Source organism: Tamandua tetradactyla, chromosome 7 (genome assembly GCF_023851605.1).
Source record: "Tamandua tetradactyla isolate mTamTet1 chromosome 7, mTamTet1.pri, whole genome shotgun sequence".
Taxonomy (NCBI): Eukaryota; Metazoa; Chordata; class Mammalia; order Pilosa; family Myrmecophagidae; genus Tamandua; species Tamandua tetradactyla.
The window spans coordinates 174,470,886-174,492,339 of record NC_135333.1 but is presented as its reverse complement, the minus strand read 5'-3'; the positions used below and the strand labels follow the sequence as shown (position 1 = coordinate 174,492,339).

The 21,454-nt window shown below is 38.9% G+C and overlaps 1 protein-coding gene across 8 annotated transcripts in view; it reads right to left on the bottom strand.

Annotated features, from left to right (window-relative positions):
• Nucleotides 1-21,454, bottom strand: part of LOC143642891 (thioredoxin reductase 1, cytoplasmic) — a 173,156-nt gene that overhangs the window by 53,757 nt on the left and 97,945 nt on the right. For 7 of the 8 annotated variants that reach the window (XM_077111875.1, XM_077111873.1, XM_077111876.1 and 4 more), the window contains 7 exons: nt 11,448-11,570; nt 9,823-9,895; nt 8,189-8,308; nt 6,362-6,504; nt 5,826-5,941; nt 4,100-4,325; nt 962-1,054 (listed from right to left, as the gene is read on the bottom strand). In XM_077111875.1, coding sequence (XP_076967990.1) covers nt 962-1,054; nt 4,100-4,325; nt 5,826-5,941; nt 6,362-6,504; nt 8,189-8,308; nt 9,823-9,895; nt 11,448-11,534 — 858 coding nt within the window. In that variant the 5' untranslated portion in view covers nt 11,535-11,570. Of the gene's footprint in view, nt 1-961; nt 1,055-4,099; nt 4,326-5,825; nt 5,942-6,361; nt 6,505-8,188; nt 8,309-9,822; nt 9,896-11,447; nt 11,571-13,437; nt 14,810-21,454 lie in introns of those variants that run through there. The other variant, XM_077111872.1, reaches the window with a different exon arrangement.

Below are 21,454 nucleotides of genomic sequence, written 5' to 3'. Positions count from 1 at the left end.
GCGGACTCTCCCTGCTGGGGCGTGGTGGAGACAGAGTAGAGGTTGTAGGCTGGTTTTAATGGCTTCAAATTTCCAAGCCCTGGGGTCTGAATTCCTTGAGGGAGGGAATCCACCTGAGCTGGGCCCCAACCCTCTCCTGGGGAAGGCACAGGCTCCAGACAACCTGTCAACAAGCTTAATTCTGTCTATGCCTGGGGCAGTGGAGCCCAAGAAGCCCTACCGCTGTATCCAAAGGCGGTCAAACCTTTGTAGAAACACAACCACAAAAACCTGTTTCTTTCTTTTTTTTTTTTTATGTCAGCCCTGCCTTCTTGGCGCCAGGGTAAAAATCAGCAACCTCTGCCTTGACCAGGTTCACCTGAGCTGGGGACCTATTTTTAGTAGTCAGAATTTGTGAATTAATTCCACACTTGAAGCTTAGTTGCGCTCAGCCCCTGCTGCTGGTAAAGGCCCTTTCCTTTCCCCTCTGGAAAGCAGCCTATGGGGGAAGGGCGCCGGCCACCACGGCTTGGGAAACTCACAGTTCTGGGAGGAGCTTTCAGCCAGTCCAGCTCGTCCAGATTCGGGTACGCTGTGTGTCCGGTCACTGACGTGGCCCCAGGAGCTGTTCTGTACTGTTTCTGGTTATTTAGTAGCTGTTCTGGAGGACAAACTAAATCCCACACCTCACTAAGCCGCCATCTTGGCCGGGTTTTGACACAGGAATTCAAGTTCATTTAAATATTCTGGGACCTTTATGAGCCATTTGACAAACAATATTTTAAGTTCCCATGGAAAAAATCTGAAGCCACCCTTCATCAAAACATAGTTATAATATCACAAGTAATGATGTCTTTGAATGGAAATAGAACCAGTATACTTTGGAAATAATGTAAATAATAGTCATTAGAAATACCCAAAGACATCCAATAAGCACATTATTTCCTTTCTAAGTAAGTAATGATTTGTGTTCATTCCTTACCGTATTATACTCTCCTTCGATGATTTCCTCACCATTGGTGGACTGAGCTACCACCCTGAGTCGGCCTGGTGTCCCTGCTTCGATTTGTTCAACCTATAAAAGTAACAAAGTTTTACACTGAAATAGGAGACATGCATCAAAGGGAATAACTGTGTCCTCCCTTCTATTTGGTTAACTCAAAGTTAAAATATAAACATCTTTGAAGGGTCTTTCATGTCCCATCTCCCTCATCTCAACATCATCAGGAAGGCGATGCTTCTTTTATTTATCATTACTGCTTAATGTTGTCTGCTGGAGGGGCTTTCTTTCAAATAGTTATAAAACAAAATAGAATTCAGACAAAAAAGTGGGAAGGAAGAAAGCCAGGGAAAAACACTAGAATTAAGCCAATGACTTACTGCCTTTCCCAGGCTCCCATCCTGTAATTACCCAGAACCATTAATCCCACGGAGTTACTGCGGCTTAAATTAAGCAGTTCTCCTCCAACAACAAATGTCAGCAAAGTACAGACATGGAGTAGGTCAGCAATGACTTGGCTGACACCAGCTGGAAAGCCCTTAAAAATCACAGTGGTTAAGGAGGCATGTGTATGTTTCATAACCGGGGCTCATCTTCAGTACAACCTCTTTAGGCTGTTTATATAAGCCCTGGGCCATGTGTTGTGGCAAACGAGAACAAACATACTAATCTGCTACACCCAGAGGTGAATGATAACCCTCAGACAAGGTACATCACCTAGAGGCTTTCTTTGATGCCTTTAAATGACAGACAAATCATGGATTTCTGTGAAATATTTTATTGGGAGAAACCCAAAGAGTTGTCTGCAATTTCTACTTCTACTCTACCTTTAAAATACAACCATTTTATATGGGAAAACTGTCACGTTTCATTTTAGTTTCATCATCAATAAATAGTAGCTATCTTTCTTGATTTGTCTTCCCTTTGTATATAATCAACCCCCTTTGAACATACTGGAAATTTCTTTCCTATTTTAATACGTTTAATTTAATTTAAATCTTTTAAGAAGAGCTGAACTGGTCCATGGCTTAGACTGTTTCAAAATGGTAAGTTAAGGACCTCATCCCACCTCTACGACTTCCTGCTGTGCAAACTACTACCCTCCAATTAGGCCTCTTCTGTATTTAGTATAAGTTCCCTCCCCACAGAGTCTGTAGGCATCAGCTAAGTTCTCTGTCCAAAACTACTCTCTCCCCAACTCTATATCTCATAATTCCTTTTATTTACATTTTAGTTCAAAAGTTACTTCTTCCAAAAAGCTCTCCCTGAAGCTCAGAGTAGAGTCTGTCTGCTAAACACCCACAGATCCTCCTATTTTTCCTTCATAGCAATGAAAATATCATTATGTTATTAATTTCTTTTCTGATTTCTCCAGACCGTAAAGAAAATGTTCCATTTCTGGAACTGTTTCTAGTTCCACAAAGAAAATGTTCTTATTACCCAGTGTTTGGCACAAAGCTGGTATTCAACAATCCTTTGTGAAATGAATAGGTTTCACAGAGCATAGCATCAATCTCATGCATTTATTTTCTGATAAAGTAGCCGTACCACTGATAAAGTCATGATTCTACCAAGTTTTAATGATTACTTCAGATATGCACACTTAATAATTCTTACAAAGTCAAGGGCTATCTACATGTCTGGGTAAACTTTTAAGAATTAGCTAGTCAAGCATATTATAAAACAGTACAGGGCGGTACAACAGTGGCTCAGTGGAAGAATTCTTGCCTGCCATGCTGGAGACCTGGGTTCGATTCCCAGTGCCTGCCCATGCAAAAAAAAAAAACTGTACAGCATCATGTTCTCAGGCAGAAAAGAAGCCAGGAGCCTCATGGCGAGGGGGAGCCAGCGCAGGGCTCCTGTGGCATGGACAGTCACGGGGCTGGCAGCAGTACCAAAACCACCCCTGTCAACCAGGCTCCTTCTGCTCAGTCACATCACCGCCCAGCAAGTGCTCAGAGCCTTGCTGCCAGGGCAAACCAAACGCAAAGATACGTGCACGAGCACAGGCTTATTTCACCAGAGAGCCCACCAGGTTCCCAAAGGCGTCTGCAACCTACCCACAAGTTAAGGTGTTTTATAGGAAGATGTTCATGTTTCTACCAGTACAGCACACAGGACCAGCTGCTGCTCCCCAGTCATTTTCTCAACACAAATATGATACATATACCTCTACTCCCCCAAATAATTAATGGACCAAGGTTAACTTCCAGAACACATGCTACTTAATCCTAACAATACCATGAGATAGATTCATTTTAGACATTCTATGGGCCAAATACTATTCTAATTACTTAATATAATTGTTAGCTAATACAATGCTCACAAGAACCCTGAAACAGATGCCATTTTTTCTTCATTTTGAGGCTTGCAGGGATTAAGAAACTCCCTCAAAGTCATACAGCTGAAACTGGCAAAGCAGTGTTTGAATCGAGGTCTTTCTGACTTCAAAGCTTACTCAACCATCAGCATTAAGAGATATATGGTTGCACAAAGAACCCCATCAACAAATCAAAAGATGATCGCCCAAATTCGTTAAAAAACAGTCAAAGTCTCAACCTGCACTAAAGGAAACTTAGTCTGAGATATGCAAAATAATCAATTTTGTTACTCTTTTTTACCAAAACATTTATGGTAAAGTTAACAAGTCAGAGATACATTCTGGCACATTAGGAACTTTCAAAACAAGATTAGATGAGGTAGCCAACATAACAAAATCAGACAGTTTTCAAAGAAGCCAGACTCATATAATGTACCTGTTGACTATACTGTATATCAAGGAGAAATGTCTCAGGAAACAAATATTAAGCACAGCCTTGAATCCTTATTTCTTCTTATGAAGAAACAATAAAATTTAACAGACCAAAGATGATAAATAAAGGAATGCATAAAGGAAAACATAAAACAGAAGAGAACTGAAGGTAAGAAAGTTGAGACGGGAAGGAAGATAGAGTTTGTAAATAAGAACAAGGCTAGTTTATATACCAGTATATCACAGCTGCAGAATTATACCATTTTGTTTATAATGCTGAAAGGGTGCTGCCTACCACCCACCCCAATTCTCTCTTACCTGTTAATATAGACATGAAACCAACAACCCTATAGGCAACTTCCACTTACTTTTATTGGCACGAACTGTTTTATGAACTTGACACCATGTTCTTCCATGTGTTCACCAATCTTGTTGGCCATGTCCTGATCAAACCCTCTAAGGAGGATGGACCGCACCATAACAGTCACATCTAAACCAATTCCAGCAAGAAATCCAGCACACTCCAAAGCGACATAGGATGCTCCAACCACCAGGGTCTTACCCGGACAGTAAGGTAAGGAGAAAAGGTCGTCACTGATAAAAGGCAAGAAGGAAAAATGTTTGTGACCAATGACTAAATCAAGGTAGTATTTTCATTTTCTAAGAACAAGATATTTTTAGGATTAAAAACATTCAATTAATGACATGCAGAATACAAAGAAGTTTTATTAAGATTTCAGAAACTCTCTTTCTTGCCACTCATTTGCTTTAGGAGTAAGTTCAGCTACCTCTGTCTAAGCATAGCAAACTATATAATCAAATACATCAGTGTGCTTAATTAGTTATTAAATGAGCCAGAGTCAACAAAATGAATTGTCTGGAGTAATTCTCCACTAATGTGTATAAAATTATGTATGTATGCATTTGCAAACCCAAACCCCTACACTCACCCTGCCACTCAGCTCTCCGAGTAGAGTATCAATTAACTTCTCATCTGGAAAATTAAATATCAAAGGTGGGAAGAGTAGGTTGGGAATAGTTTCAACAACTCATATGGGCAGGTACCGGAATCGAAGCCAGGTCTCTGCACAGCAGGAGAAAACTCCGCCTGCTGAAACAGTGAGGCCTGCCCTCAACACCTTGTTTTTATAATGTAAAAACCAGCTATAAAAAGTAAAAAGTAACAAAATCATCTAGTCCAATAAGGTATATACAAGTGAAAAGAGAGATCAATGTTAGGAAATGAATTTTTCAAAATGTGAGTAGGGAGCCCATCCAAGACAGCAATTGCAACAGTTGCCATGTGAGCCACCCCTGAAGAGGCCACAAAGGATAAAATCATAATACAGAAGGAAAAAAAAGCCCCAGAAGAGTTATTTTGTAACACAATAAAAAACACTCCAGGGCAAAAAACATCCAAGAGGACAGGGTATTATGTATTTATCAACACGTATATGAAGTCTGTTTTAATGACTTCATAAATTAAAACTGTGAAGATAAATATCAGCAGCATAACTGTTTTATGGGCAAAAATAAGTCACAGAGCAAAAGTTTCTTGCTTGACCCACTGCAAAAAGGCCCTCTGACTAACAATAACTCTAAATGATTGCCATCCTCTTAAGTTTGTTAGCATCCACTTTCCAAGTATTAAAGGTAATATATGATCCTAGTTTTGAAAAAAAAATACATATATACATGCATTACATTAATTTTACAAAATATACATATGAATATCCACTTAGTTCTGCATATCATACATACTAATATATACTCACACATATATAAATAAATTCATAGGACAAATATAAATAATATAACCATATACTAATACAAGATGACAGCAGTGACATATTAACTCTGGGTGATATGATGACCAATGTTTATTAGTCTCTCCTTTGTAGCATTTAATTCTCAAAATGTTCTCTTCTCAAAAATAATTTTTCCTTTTTCTCTCTTTCTCCCAATTCCTCTCCCAAGAAGGGTGTAACATTGCCTAAGAACTAGGATCCAGGAAATGGAGTAAATGGATTCTGAAGTAAAAAGCAAAAGCAGAACTCCACAATGATTGTTCCTTCCTTCGTCTGCTCTTCTCACCTGCTGATGCAGTACTCCCTGTCGCCAGGGATGCCCGGGTAACGCGGCCTCTCACCAGTGGCAATGAGAAATCGCTCAGCTGAGTAAATTTTTTCTTTGCCTTTATTATTTGTTGCCTAAAATAAAAACAGCCAGTATGTAAACATTAGCAAATTATTATCCCTTAAGTTGTAAACTATAGTTAAAAAAGGCCATTCACCACATTATCTAACTTCAGCCTCATAAAAATGTGGTAATACAGTATTTTAGAAATAGGAAGGCTCTGAGCAGTTATAGGACTTACAAGGTTAAAATGCTAGAACCCAGCAGGGCCAAGACTCGGATCTAGATTAATCTGGCTCCAAATCCGATGCTCTTACCATTTTTACTGTACCAAAGAGGGCATGATCACCAAGGGCAAAATCACCAAACTGCACATCACGGTCATGGAGGCCGTGATTTTTATAATAACCATCTTCTCTTTTCCTCCTCTACCCCCAACCAAAGATGTAAAAAACAAAGAAAAATAAAGCTACTCAAGGCTGTCACACAATTACCTTAATCCTATGAGGACCAACAAACTGCCCATAAGCATTCTCATAGGTGACCCTTTTCTCCCGCAGAGCTACTCGGTAGCCCCAGTTTAGAGAGCCAATGTGGTTCTGTACAGCTTCCGTCATTTTGTCCCAGTCGTGTTTGACTGCATAAGAAAATAAGACAAAATATTTAAGCTTTCAACTGCCTGGCAAGGTATCTGCTCACTAACTACTCACATGGAATTCAAAGAGCAGAGCTTTTAGTCTAAAGGGACAAGACCTTCATTTCGAGCATGTAAACTATCTCCATTTTCAAATATAGTTTCCCCTTTAGAAAACTACTATAACAATTAAATAGTGCAAGGCTTCCTAATAATTTTCAAAACTAAAGTAACTATATACAAATTCTTTCTTCTTTACAATGAACTAGAATTGTCCTTTGGATTGTAAATATGGATGGCTGGGTTATAGGGCATGGCAAGGCCTTGCATTCTGTATTTGTAACAAACTCCAGAGGATTCCGATATGGCCAGGTTTGGAGTTTCTGAACTGGTAATAGCGTCCAGACCAGGGTCTGGTAAATTATGGCTCCACCAGCCAAAACCAGCCCCAATCCTATCTGTGAATAATTTCACTGAAATCTAGCTATGCTTATTTATATTGTCAATGGCTGCTTTTGCATAATAATGGCAAGCAGAGTAGTTGTGACAGAACTCATATGGTCCCAGGAAGCACAAAAGATTTACTATCTGGTTCTCTGCAGAAAAGTCTGCCAACCCCTGATATAGACAAGAGAATTTTAGAAGTGCCAATCTCATGGTTCCCCAAACACCCATCTCACCAAACAGGAAGAATCTGTGATTCTATCATACCAAACTAATCCTTTAAGTCAAAGTATCAATATAGTATTCAATTTCAAAACCTCAGAAAGGAGATAAAAATCAACCAATCCACTGTCATTCATTCATTAATACCTTAATGTGAATTATTTTATCAGTGACTAGGTAAACTGTAATGAGATTAAGGTAAAATAACACTGATGGTGGGAAGGCCACAGTTCCTGGGGAAGCTGAGGTTTGGAAGCCTCTATCATGGAAACGAGGACTCGGAGTCTTAAAGTGGTTAAGTAACTTGGACACACAGTAAGTGATAAAACCAGGACCATGAGACCCAAAGGCCAGCCTTCTGAAACAGGAATCACAACGTAAAATTGGCTTGCGGCCTCCTACAGGACAGATTATATATATTCAATTCATAGAATCATAAAATGTTACAACTAGAGGAAACTTTAGATATCAGTGAAATTTAAAAAAGAAAAAACACGACTGCAGAGGTGAGAGTGGTTGTGATGCCAGGAGGACTTAAAGTGAGGGGAGGGGCCTCATTTCATTATTCTACCAGATAATACAATCTGCTTTCTAAAGTAGACAATTTCCTCTTCAACTTTCTAGGGTAAATACTTTTAATCCAACAAAGACTAGCCATTGCCCTCCAAACAAACACCTTCCCTCACCAAAAAATGAGCTCATGAAACAGACTGCTTTGGGAAGAGAAAAATGCAACAACTTCAAAAGAATGCAAATGTAATTCATGCTTCCTTATGACACATTATATAATTATGGAGAATTTAAAGAATTCTGGTTTCCTAGCATATATGCACTCTTACAACAATAAGCATATAGCCCCCTGACGCATGATTACTGCAGTGTCTTTATCTGTAAAAAAATGTAAGCAATAAAAACAACTTCAAGGTTATTCACTAGCTTCTTAAAAACAGATAGTGCATTCCAAGATCTCAGCTCAAATCTCCCAAAGCACAATGGAAGAGTAGCTCTCCTGAACCCATACCTGTCTCCTCAACTTTCCAGCCATAGTTGCGAGAGTCCTGCAGGGCTTGTCCTAACAGAGCTGCATGGTGCATCAGTTTTTTAGGTATGCAGCCCACATTCACACATGTTCCTCCAAGACCTGCAACAACATTGAGAAGTTTACTACTTTACAATGCTTCAAAGAAAAAGGTTAAGAATTATTACAATTCTATGAAAGTTCCTAACTTATTTGCCAATGTATCTGATAATACTGACAGAAGTTTATTCCTACATCTCCTGGCATTTGTAAGTTCAGATAGCCTTACATCCTGAACATAGTGATATCAGCCTAAAACAAAACAAAAATGAGGAGCAGACTTTCACACACTTCAAAGACTCAAAATTAATCAAATGCTAATAAAGATGCCAGAAACTGAAATTTTGCTTTCTGCACAACCTTATGCTTGCCATTGAATCTGTGCACAGAATTAAGTAGCAAAGGGTTCGTGAGGCAGGGCATGTATGGACTGAGGTGGATCTGAAACTACATATGAAATGTGATGTATATGTACATTTTTCTCAGGAGATGGTTCATGGCTTTTGCAGTGGTATTCATGACCAAAAAGAAGCTTTAGCATCCCTGATCTTAAAAAGCCATGGTGAAAGCTCATTTGGAAAGGTGGCCAAAATGGCGTGAAACAAGGGTACAAGATGGCAGTGGAATTCAAAGGTTAGAAAATGTAAATCTGAGGAGAATGCTACCAGGATGCCAAAATGGATTCTGAGTTCCATAGGGCAGAGGTCTGCATATATGCAGCACCAAAAGCAGAGTCTGACAGAGTTGACACAATAAATACCTGTTGAATGGATGAATTCGAAATTTTGACAACTCTCTTATATGGACTTTCTGCTTCTTGCCTCTTTCTAATGTAAGCAGCTGAGATAAAACTTCATTAAACTTACATAATATTACATCACTCCCCTACCTTAAACTCCTCAGTCTTCCCACTAAGCTTTGATTAGATATAAATTTCTCATACTGGCATACAAGTCTGCGTTTCTCTCCAGTGTTCTCTCTCACCACCACATTCAGGTACCTCTCTCCAACCCCAATGCCATAGTTCTTTCCTATCTCCAGGCCCTTGTATGTGCTGTTCTCTGAGAAAGATAATACTCATAAAGTTCTTGCTGATCTTTGCCTCTCCACTAGAATGTAAACTCCATGAGGATAGGAACCTTGTACAGTCCATGTTCACTATTCTATCTCCATGGCCCTGATCCTTAGTAAGTCTTCAATAATGTTTGCTGAATAAATGAATAATGAACATGTAATTCACCAAGACTCAGAAGAAGCAAGGGCTATACTTTAAGTTATCTGATCGCAGTTAATGTTGAATGTAGGTGGATTTAAAACAGAAATCCACCGATAAAGAGTTTAAATGTTCATTATTAAGTTCCTAAGTCTACAAAGTTACTCAATACTTGACTCTGCCAAAGAACTCAAATTTTCAGAATTTAACCTTAGTCCATTTTGACTTAGCTCAAGTGAATGAATTATGTGGTATTTTATTTTTTAATTTAATTTTTAAATTAGGTTGCAGGAGTCACGTAGACCAGGGCCAGGGAAAAACCTGCTTCTAGAAATCCAATTCTGAAATATTTTTAAAAGCTTACCCCATCTGGTTCCAAGAGGGGTTGGAGTGACAAAATCCAGGACCATCACCTTCTTGTCATATTTGGCTGCCTCCTGGAAAATAAAAGGATTCAATTTAATAAGTTAAAATGAGTTGGAAAGGTTAACATTATAAATTGGAAATAGACCATTAAAAATCCATGTTGTTAAAAAAAAATCCATGTTGTTTTCATTAAACTATAATGCCTAAAGAATAAGCAGATATTAATACCAGTGAATTTCAGATGCCATAATAACTAGTGCAACTCCAGTATAAAAACTAAGAGATACTCAAGATAGTAGCAAGGGCAGCTTTAAAGAATACACAGACAGCAGATGTAAAGTTGTCATCAGTTGGAAACCTTAGAATTCTCTTATATAGTTCCACTCAAACAGGAACAGCTATAGTAATAATCCAAAAGAAGTGGCCATTTCCAGGTAAGTAGTAGTGGCAGGTAAATAATCTGCTACTGTCTACAGACCTTGATTCAATCTCTATTGCAAAAGTAGTATTTTTTAAAGTACTTGTAAGTCTTATCTAATTTAGTTTCTAAGGCAAATGATGGGGGGTTTTCTTCTAAAATTGTCAATTTGCTAAAATTTCTATGTGATAAGCCCATGAAAAAGTTGGTATCTATGAGGTTTCCAAATTTTCTTTTTTTAGGCAAGTGAAGACAATAGTCAGAAGTTCATCTTGCAGAGCATCCTTTATCCTTATCAGAGAATGAGCTTTGTAGTAGGCAACTAAATTTCAAAAGATTATTTGAAAAGACTGAGTCTATATGTCCTTCAAAGATACCATCACAATAGTAAAATACTTTTATGTATTACTTATGAATCACTTTCAACAAAGCACTGATAAATGCTAGACAAATAATAAAATAATATTCACTATTTCTGGCTTGGCCTGCTACTAATTTGGACCGCTTCATTTGAATCTACCTCTAACCATTCACCACAAGGCACACTGGAGGCAAGCATAACCGTGTCAGCGTCCCAAAGACTCTGTCAGGTGAGGATGACAGGCCCAAGGGCCCCACACATGGAAAGTGTTTTGATTCAAGCGCAGCTGTTTCCTCCATCTGCTGGGGCGAGGAGCTTCCCTCCTAACCTTCCTTAGTTATGCCTTGTCTTTTCTACCACCTGTAGGTCAGAGTTAGCAGTTGTCTCTTAAATCACCTCATATACAAAGGAGGTAAATCTAAGTGTAAGAACTCTAACTTCTCTCCATCCTTCTACTGGGAAAGAAGGGCTGTGAATACAGAAATGGTCTAAGTGAAAAGGCCAAATATGAATTCTTACAAAGAACAAGAAATATATTTCAATCCATCATTCTTGTATAATACCTCCACTGTTTTTTAAAAATCAGTCAAACTTAAAATGAATGGACATGTGTCTCCAAATACTGGGCTTGGTATTTTTGTATAAAGTACATGTTTCAGTCTGCAAAAATGATTTATAAAGTGATCCCTCAGTATGTCCTGCCCAAGTTAATGTGCACAGTGCCCTGCCAGTGGGGACAAAAGCACCAGCGTCTGGAGAAATCAGTGGCTGGGATGTGAACACTCCAGCCAAGCTACAGATAGCCCCACCCACGCCACCCCTGCATTCCCCCCCGGCGCCTTGCCTTAGCAGCAGCCAGTCCTCCGGAGCCACCTCCAAGGATGATCAGGTCATAGTCATAGGACTCCAGAAAATCTTCAGAGCCGTTCATGGTTAAGAGCTTTGGAAGTCTGCCCTCCTGACAAGCCTAAAGAAGGAAAACGTGGAAGGGAAACTAATTTAACTTAAAAGCTCTGTGAGAAAGTCTTTCTTTAAAGAAAAGAAAAAAGAATCTTTTTTCTTTTGGCATGCACAGGCTCTGGGACTCAAACCCGGGTCTCCCGCACAGCAGGCGAGAATTCTGCCGCTGAGCCACCGCTGCACTGCCCAAAATAAGAACTTTTAAAGGAAAAATTTTCCTTAACTGTCAACCCTCCTTCACATAGTGATTGGTAATGACTTTTCACATCACTACTAACTACTCTTAAATGTTCATATAGCATTTTTATATAAATTAGGTCTAATTGCCCAAAAATTCTAGTTAGGCCTAAATTAAGTTTGATCATCAGTCCATTTTCCTAGAATTTTTAAAGTAAGCTTTAAATCAGATTTTAAAATCATTTATACCTTATGTTTTTAATGGAATCATCAATACATTTTAACAATCATCAATCATCTTAACTTTGTATTCGGGGGTAGAACGTGGTTTAAGGTCTCAGACTAAAATGGGAGGCCGGGTAAATATGAGCCCAGCTACTAACCTCAACATACCAATTTAAACAGATCCAATACTCTATACCCTACCAAACTGAGGCATAATACATAGCATTTCAGGACAAAATCATTAATTGACCTGCAAGAAAAGTTAAATGTAACTTGCTGCTCCTGCATGGCACTTTAATTTTAAATATGCACAACTCGGTGAGGTTCATTTCTATAACATGCATAGGCACAAGGTCTCCTAGATTATATTTAGTATTTAAGTTCCATGTGCTTAGCACTTAAGCAGGTTTTACGATTTAGATGCTACACTTAATTTTTTTTAAATCATTTCATTCTATTATCTTTTTTTCACATAGTTGACATTATTCTTTCTTAGACATCTTCCAAAGTACAAGGATAAAATTTGCTTATTTTAATTGTTTTTTCAAAGAGAGAAAAAGTTTATTACTAGGTGTGCAGCCCGAGAGCAGATGGCTTATCAGTCCCAAAATCTTTCTCCCCAAACTGCAGTAATTCCGATAATTTTATTAGAGAAAAAGATGGGCAGGGTTTAGGATAATGAGCACAGTGGCCCCAGATGATGTAATTAGAGGTGATCTAATTATTAGGCATGCGCAGATTGATTATGTTACTCACAGAACGTATGTAAGAAAATGGTGGCCCAAATATGATGATGAGCATGATTTTTAGTATTATAATGAGGTCTATGACTTGCAGGTTGTAGGTTAAAGTCTAAGCTACTGCGCATGTCAAGCAGGCCCATTTTGGTGAGATCCAGGCTCATCTGTCAAGGTAGCTTTGAACTGGGGTGGGTTAGTTTTGAGCTGACCCAAGACCCTTCATTAATACACATTAGGGGCTGTCTTTAGTGAGTACAAGTCTCTGAGGCTGAACAACTGGATAAATGGGTATAAATGAAGGTTAGTCACAAGGTTTTTACAATCACAGGGCTGGCAGACAAAGGCCATACGGTCATTACCAGAGATCAAGGCCGTTGGATTTCAATCTAAGATTTCAGGTCATTATCTCTGTCTACTCCAAAATAACCAGAATGCAAAAAGTAACATCTATATAATGATTCAGCAATAAGTATCATTCCTTAAATCCTAATTTCTCAATTAAAATTCTTTCCTCTCATTTGATAATTATCTCTCAATCACAACTCTCCATTCTATTCCTTTTTATACGCATTGCAGTTCATCTTGACTAGCAACACTGTTTCACAGACATTTATTATCTATTCTTACTAGTCCGATAACAAAGATAATGACTGGAAAAATTGTTAACAAGAGCAATAAAATATCTTTTTTAACCGAGTCTTAACCTTAATAACCAAGAAGCGCCCAACTTACCAGGCAAGATCCTACATTTCTGTCCTGCCTGCCACCGTCAGGTGTGGAGGGTGAAAAGCAGAGCGCGGGGACAGCAGAAGAAAAAGGTGCGTGAGATGTGGGAAGGGGCGCAGTGGAGGGATGAGGACAAGGGAGCACAGCACGGGGGCTGCCCCTGGGCAGCACAGCGGATGCAGCGGGTGGCTCAGGGACCGAAGGGTGATTGCCTGGAAGCCAGCAACAATGGGACCAAGGCGGCATCACCCTGACCATCTGCACAAAAGGTCTAAGATGAGAGGCTGGTAAGCACAGCCAGTATTCATCAGCTGGCATTATGGCAGAGGGTCCTCCTCAAATACAAGGCACTGTGGGGGGAAAGACAATTTGGTAATAGCCACTCAGATCAATAAAAGCTCCAGATAAACAATCGTCACTTTCTGGTTGGTCTCAAAGAGCATGAAGCTCACTTGGTTTAAAAGAGTTAATTAAGGCAGCTAGATGTTCTGCTGGAAAAATAACATACAATCATTTTTCATCTGAGGGTCATTTTTATCCACACTGCACTTAACACAGATGGTGTCACAGCACAATCATCAGCTGTGAACTATAAATGAAAACACCTACTGCTTATAACCCCTCCCCACTAGAAAAAAAGAAAATGCACCATCATGCTGAAAAGCCACATACTCCCCATTAATGCTATAATCTCTTCTTTACTGAAATTCTGTATCAGACCTGGGTTCTTACGGTTCAAGCATGAAGTCTAATTACATCAACCACCACAAAAATGTACAAAAAAGAAAGCTTTGAGTGAGCCTGGACATGAATTCTGTAAAGTACAGTGAATGACCACAACCACCAGAGACAGCACAGGCAGTAAGAAACAGACAAGAGAAGCGTTCCGTTAACCCCAGACCCAACAGTACATTTGTAGATATAAGCCCAACTTATCCACGGTGAAATTACCATCACTCAGTTTCAGGTAAGTTGTATTCACCTGAAATATAAAATAGAAGGCCAGGAAGTAGGAGACAGCTTCCTCAGTGTAGGGAGTGAGTACAGAGACGGGAAAATGCACAGAGAAACATGCCCACTCTCCTCCAACCCAAAGCGGTTCTCAAACCTTTTAGTCTCAGGATCTGTTCATAAACTTTTAAATTATTAACAATCTCAAAGAGCTTTTGGTAATGTGTGTGTGTGTATATATATATATCGGCAAGCGAGAATTCCACCACTGAACTACCCTTGCACCCTGGTAATGTGGGTTTTATCTACTCATATTCACCATGTTAGAAAGAAAAACTAAGAAGAAATTTACATCTTAAGAGAATTTAATATACTTATTACATGTTAAATTTTTTATGAAAAAGTCAGTAAGTGGCATTGTTTTATGTTTTTGTAATTCTTTTTAATGTTTGGCTTAGAAAGACTACTCATAGGCGGGCCGCGGTGGCTCAGCGGGCAAGAGTGCTTGCCTGCAATGCCGGAGGACCCCGGTTCGATTCCCGGCCCCAGCCCATGTAAAAAACAAACAAACAAACAAAATATAATAAAACAAGAAAATGTTTAAAGATGTTTCCCTTTCTTCCTTCCTTCCATCCTTCCTTCCTTCTCTGTCTTTCCTTCCCTTCCTCCCTAAAAAAAAAAAAAAAAAAAAAAAAAGAAAGACTACTCATATCTGTTTCTACATTTAATCTGTTTCAAAATCACTTATACTGAAGCCTTTGGAAAATTCAACTACAGACTTGAGAGAGAATGAAACTGAAAAAGGAAAATCGGGAGACAAGATGGCGGCTTAGCAATGTGCGCGTTTTAGTTTGTCCTCTAGAACAAATACTAAATAACCAGAAAACATTACAGAACAGCTCCCGGAGCCACGTCAATGAACAGACACACAGCGTACCCCAGTCCGGACCAACTGTACTGGCTGCGAGCCCCCAAGAACCATGAGTGGCCCAAGTCGCTGCGGCCGGCGCCCAGCACCCCTCCCCACAGATGGCTTCTCAGAGAGAAAGGAAAGAGACTCTAACAGTTGCAGGGACCGAGTCCAACCGAACACCAATGTGGCATTAATAAACAAATTCTGACTACTAAAAATAAGCTCCCAATCAGACGAACCTGGTTAAGGCAGAGGTCGCTCATTGGGCTCACGGAAAAAGAGGAAAGGGGAGGAAACGGAGGTTTTGTGGCTGTCTCTACGGAGGCTTGGCTGCCTCTGGATTCAGCACTGGGACTACTCTGGCTACAACTGCCCCAGGCATAGGCAGAAACGGGCTGCTTTCAGGACTGTCTCTGCCTGTGCCTTCCCCAGGGAAGGGGTGAAGCCCAACTCAGGTGGAATCCCTCCATCAAGGAATTCAGACCCCAGGGCTTGGTAATTTGAAGCCATTAAAACCAGCCTAAAAACTCTCTTCTGTCTCCACCATGCCCCCAGCAGGGAGAGTCTGCCAAAGATAAAGGTGTCGCAACATTTTTGTTGGTACGACCCGCAGGCAGACGCACCACATACTGGGCAGGATAAGAAAAACAGAGCCCAGAGACTTCACAGGAAAGTCTTTCAACATGCTGGGTCTCACCCTCAGGGAAAACTGACTTTCCCCTGATAGGAGGCCAGTTTAGTCCAGGAAAACCTGGCTGGAGTCTATAATACCTATGTAGACCCTACTAAGGGTGGGGAGGGAAAAGGCACCATACAAACACGGCAAGAAACAAGAAAACAGGAACTGAAAACTTATCCTCTGTTGAACAAAATCTAAGATAGAGGTCCAGAAAAAGCTGAACTGAAGGTCAAAGAACAGATAGACAACAACCTCATCTAGCAAGAAAACCCTAGGTAAGAGAAGTGAAAGCAATCTCCAGAATAAACTCATTAAGGTAATTAAATGTCTAGATGCCAGCAAAAAATAACAAATCACACCAGGAAAATTGAAGATATGGCCCAGTCAAAGGAACAAACCAATAGTTCAAATGAGATACAAGAGCTGAAACAACTAATTCAGAATGTACGAACAGACATGGAAAACCTCATCAAAAACCAAATCAATGAATTGATGGAGGGTATGAAGAAGGCAAGGAATGAACAAAAAGAAGAAATGGAAAGTCTGAAAAAACAAATCACAGAAATTATGGGAATGAAAGGTACAGTAGAAGAGATGAAAAAAAATGGAAACCTACAGTGGTAGATTTCAAGAGACAGAGGGTAGGATTAGTGAACTGGAGGACAGAACATCTGAAATCCGACAAGATACAGAAACTTCAGGGAAAAAAAATGGACTCAGGGACTCAGGGAACTGAATGATATGAAGCGCACAAATATACGTGTTGTGGGTATCCTGGAAGGAGAAGAGAAGGGAAAAGGAGGAGAAAAACTAATGGAAGAAATTATCACTGAAAATTGCCCAACTCTTAAGAAAGACCTAAAATTACAGATCCAAGAAGTGCAGCATACCCCAAAGAGAATAGATCCAAACAGACGTTCTCCAAGACACTTACTAGTCAGAATGTCAGAGGTCAAAGAGAGATCTTGAAAGCAGCAAGAGAAAAGCAATCCATCACATACAAGGGAAACCCAATAAGACTATGTGTAGATTTCTCAGCAGAAACCATGGAGGCAAGAAGACAGTGGGATGATATATTTAAATTACTAAAAGAGAAAAACTGTCAACCAAGAATTCTATACCCAGCAAAATTGTCCTTCAGAAATGAGGGAGAAATTAAAACATTTTCAGACAAAAAATCACTGAGAGAATTTGTGACCAAGAGAACAGCTCTGCAAGAAATACTAAAGGGAGCACTAGAGACAGATACGAAAAGACAAAAGAGAGAGGTGTGGAGAACAGTGATACAAAGAAGGAAAATTCAATATGACATATAAAATACAAAAGGCAAAATGGTAGAAGTACTACCTGTACAGTAATAACACTAAATGTTAATGGATTGAGTTCCCAAATCAAAAGACATAGACTGGCAGAATGGACTAAAAAACAGGATCCTTCTATATGCTGTCTACAGGAAACACATCTTAGACCCAAAGATAAATATAGGTTGAAACTGAAAGACTGGGAAAAGATATTCCATGCAAATAACAACGAGAAAAGAGCAGGAATAGCTATACTAATATCCAACAAATTAGACTTTAAATGTAAAACAGTTAAAAGAGACAAAGAAGGATACTATGTACTAATAAAAGGAACAATTCAACATGAAGACATAACAATCATAAATATTTATGTACCGAACCAGAATGCCCCAAACTACGTGAGGCAAACACTGAAAACACTGAAAAGGGAAATAGACACATCTACCATAATAGTTGGAGACTTCAATTCCCCACTCTCATCAATGGACAGAACATCTAGACAGAGGATCAATAAAGAAACAGAGAATTTGAATATTACTATAAATGAGCTAGACTTAACAGACGTTTATAGGACACTAGACCCCACAAACGCAGGATACACCTTTTTCTCAAGTGCTCATGGATCATTCTCAAAGACAGACCATATGCTGGGTCACAAAGCAAATCTCAACAAATTTAAAAAGACTGAAATCATACAAAACACTTTCTCAGATCATAAAGGAATGAAGTTGGAAATCAATAATAGGCAGAGTGCCAGAAAATTCACAAATACGTGGAGGCTCAACAACACACTCTTAAACAACAAGTGGGTCAAGGAAGAAATTACAAGAGAAATAAGTAAATATCTCGAGGCAAATGAAAATGAAAACACAACATACCAAAACTTATGGGATGCAGCAAAGGCACTGCTAAGAGGGAAATAAATTTATTGCCCTAAATGCTTATATCAAAAAAGAAGAAAGGGCAAAAATTCAGGAATTAACTGTCCACTTAGAAGAACTGCAGAAACAACAGCAAACTAACCCCAAAGCAAGCAAAAGGAAAGAAATAACAAAAATTAGAGCAGAAATAAATGAAATTGAAAACATGAAAACAATTGAGAAAATCAATAAAACCGGAAGTTGGTTCTATGAGAAAATCAATAAGATTGATGGGCCCTTAGCAAGATTGACAAAAAGAAGAATAGAGAGGATGCAAATAAATAAGATCAGAAATGGAAGAGGAGACATAACCACTGACCCTACAGAAATAAAGGAGGTAATAACAGGATACTATGAACAACTTTATGCCAATAAATACAACAATGTAGATGAAATGGACAACTTCCTAGGAAGGAATGAAAAACCAACTTTGACTCAAGAAGAAATGGATGACCTCAACAAACCAATCACAAGTAAAGAAATTGAATTAGCCATTAAAAAGCTTCCCAAAAAGAGAAGTCCAGGACCGGACGGCTTCACATGTGAATTCTACCAAACATTCCAGAAAGAATTAGTACCAACTCTCCTCAAACTCTTCAAAAAAACTGAAGTGGAGGGAAGGCTACCTAATTCATTCTATGAAGCCAACATCACCCTCATACCAAAACCAGGCAAAGATAATACAAAAAAAGAAAACTACAGACCAATCTCTCTAATGAATATAGATGCAAAAATCCTCAACGAAATTCTAGCAAATCGAATCCAGCAACACATTAAAAGAATTATACATCATGACCAAGTAGGATTCATCCCAAGTATGCAAGGATGGTTCAACATAAGAAAATCAATTAATGTAATACACCATATCAACAAATCAAAGCAGAAAAATCACATGATCATCTCAATTGATGCAGAGAAGGCATCTGACAAAATTCAACATCCTTTCCTGTTGAAAACACTTCAAAGGATAGGAATACAAGGGAATTTCCTTAAAATGATAACGGGAATATATGAAAAACAAACAGCTAATATCATCCTCAATGGGGAAAAACTGAAAACTTTCCCCCTAAGATCAGGAACAAGACGAGGATGTCCACTATCACCACTGTTACTCAACATTGCGTTAGAAGTTCTAGCCAGAGCAATTAGACAAGAAAAGAAATACAAAGCATCAAAATTGGAAAGGAAGCAGTAAAACTATCACTGTTTGCAGATGATATGATACTATATGTCGAAAACCCTGAAAAATCCACAGCAAAACTACTAGAGCTAATAAACGAGTACAGCAAAGTGGCACGTTACAAGATCAACATTCAAAAATCTGTAGTGCTTCTATACACTAGTAATGAACAATCTGAGGGGGAAATCAAGAAACAAATTCCATTTACAATTGCAACTAAAAGAATAAAATACTTAGGAATAAATTTAACTAAAGAGACAAAAGACCTATACAGAGAAAACTACAAGAAACTGTTAAAAGAAATCACAGAACACCTAAATAGATGGAAGGACATACCGTGTTCATGGATTGGAAGACTAAATATAGTTAAGATGTCAATTCTACCTAAATTGATTTACAGATTCAACGCAATACCAATCAAAATCCCAACAACTTACTTTTCAGAAATAGAAAAACCAATAAGCAAATTTATCTGGAAGGGCAGGGTGCCCCGAATTGCTAATATCTTGAGAAAAAAAAACGAAGCTGGAGGTCTCACGCTGCCTGACTTTAAGGCATATTATGACGCCACAGTGGTCAAAACAGCATGGTAATGGCATAAAGATAGATATATTGACCAACGGAATCCAATAGAGTGTTCAGATATAGACCCTCTCATCTATGGACATTTGATCTTTGATAAGGCAGTCAAGCCAACTCACCTGGGACAGAACAGTCTCTTCAATAAATGATACCTAGAGAACTGGATATCCATATGCAAAAGAATGAAAGAGGACCCGTATCTCACACCCTGTACAAAAGTTAACTCAAAATGGATCAAAAATCTAAACACCAGGTCTAAGACCATAAAGCAGTTAGAGGAAAATGTAGGGAAATATCTTACAAATCTTATCATTGGAGGTGGTTTTATAGATCTTACATCTAAAGGAAGAGCACTGAAGAAAGAAAGAAATGGGAACTCCTCAAAATTAAACACTTTTGTGCATCAAAGAACTTCATCAAGAAAGTAAAAAGACAGCCTACACAATGGGAGACAATATTTGGAAACGACATATCAGATAAAGGCCTAGTATCCAGAATTTTTAAAGAGATTGTTCAACTCAACAACAAAAAGACAGCCAATCCAATTACAAAATGGGAAAAAGACTTGAACAGACAACTCTCAGAAGAGGAAATACAAATGGCCAAAAGGCACATGAAGAGATGCTCAACGTCCCTGGCCATTAGAGAAATGCAAATCAAAACCACAATGAGATATCATCTCACACCCACCAGAATGGCCATTATCAACAAAACAGAAAATGACAAGTGCTGGAGAGGATGTGGACAAAAGAGGCACACTTATTCACTGTTGGTGGGAATGTCAAATGGTGCAACCACTGTGGCGGGCAGTTTGGCGGTTCCTCAAAAAGCTGAATACAGAATTGCCGTACGACCCAGCAATACCATTGCTAGGTATCTACTCAGAGGACATAACGGCAAAGACACAAACGGACATTTGCACACCAATGTTTATAGCAGCATTATTTACAAATGCAAGGAGATGGAAACAGTCAAAATGCCCATCAACAGACGAGTGGCTAAACAAACTGTGGTATATACATACAATGGAATACTATGCAGCTTTAAGACAGAATAAACTTATGAAGTATGTAACAACATGGATGGACCTTGAGAACATTATGCTGAGTGAGACTAGCCAGAAACTAAAGGACAAATACTGTATGGTCTCATTAATATGAACCGACATTAGTGAACAAACTTGGAATGTTTCGTTGGTAACAGAGACCTTCAGGAGATAGAAATAGGGTAAGATATTGGGTAACTGGAGTTGAAGGGATACAGACTGTGCAACGGGACTGGATACAAAAACTCAGAAATGGACAGCACAATACTACCTAACTGTAATATAATTATGTTAAAAAACTGAATGAAGCTGCATGTGAGAATGATAAGAGGGAGGAGGGCTGGGGACATAAATGAAATCAGAAAGAAAGATAGATGGTAAAGATTGAGATGGTATAATCTAGGAATGCCTGGAGTGTATAATAATAGTGAAATGTACAATGTATAAATTTT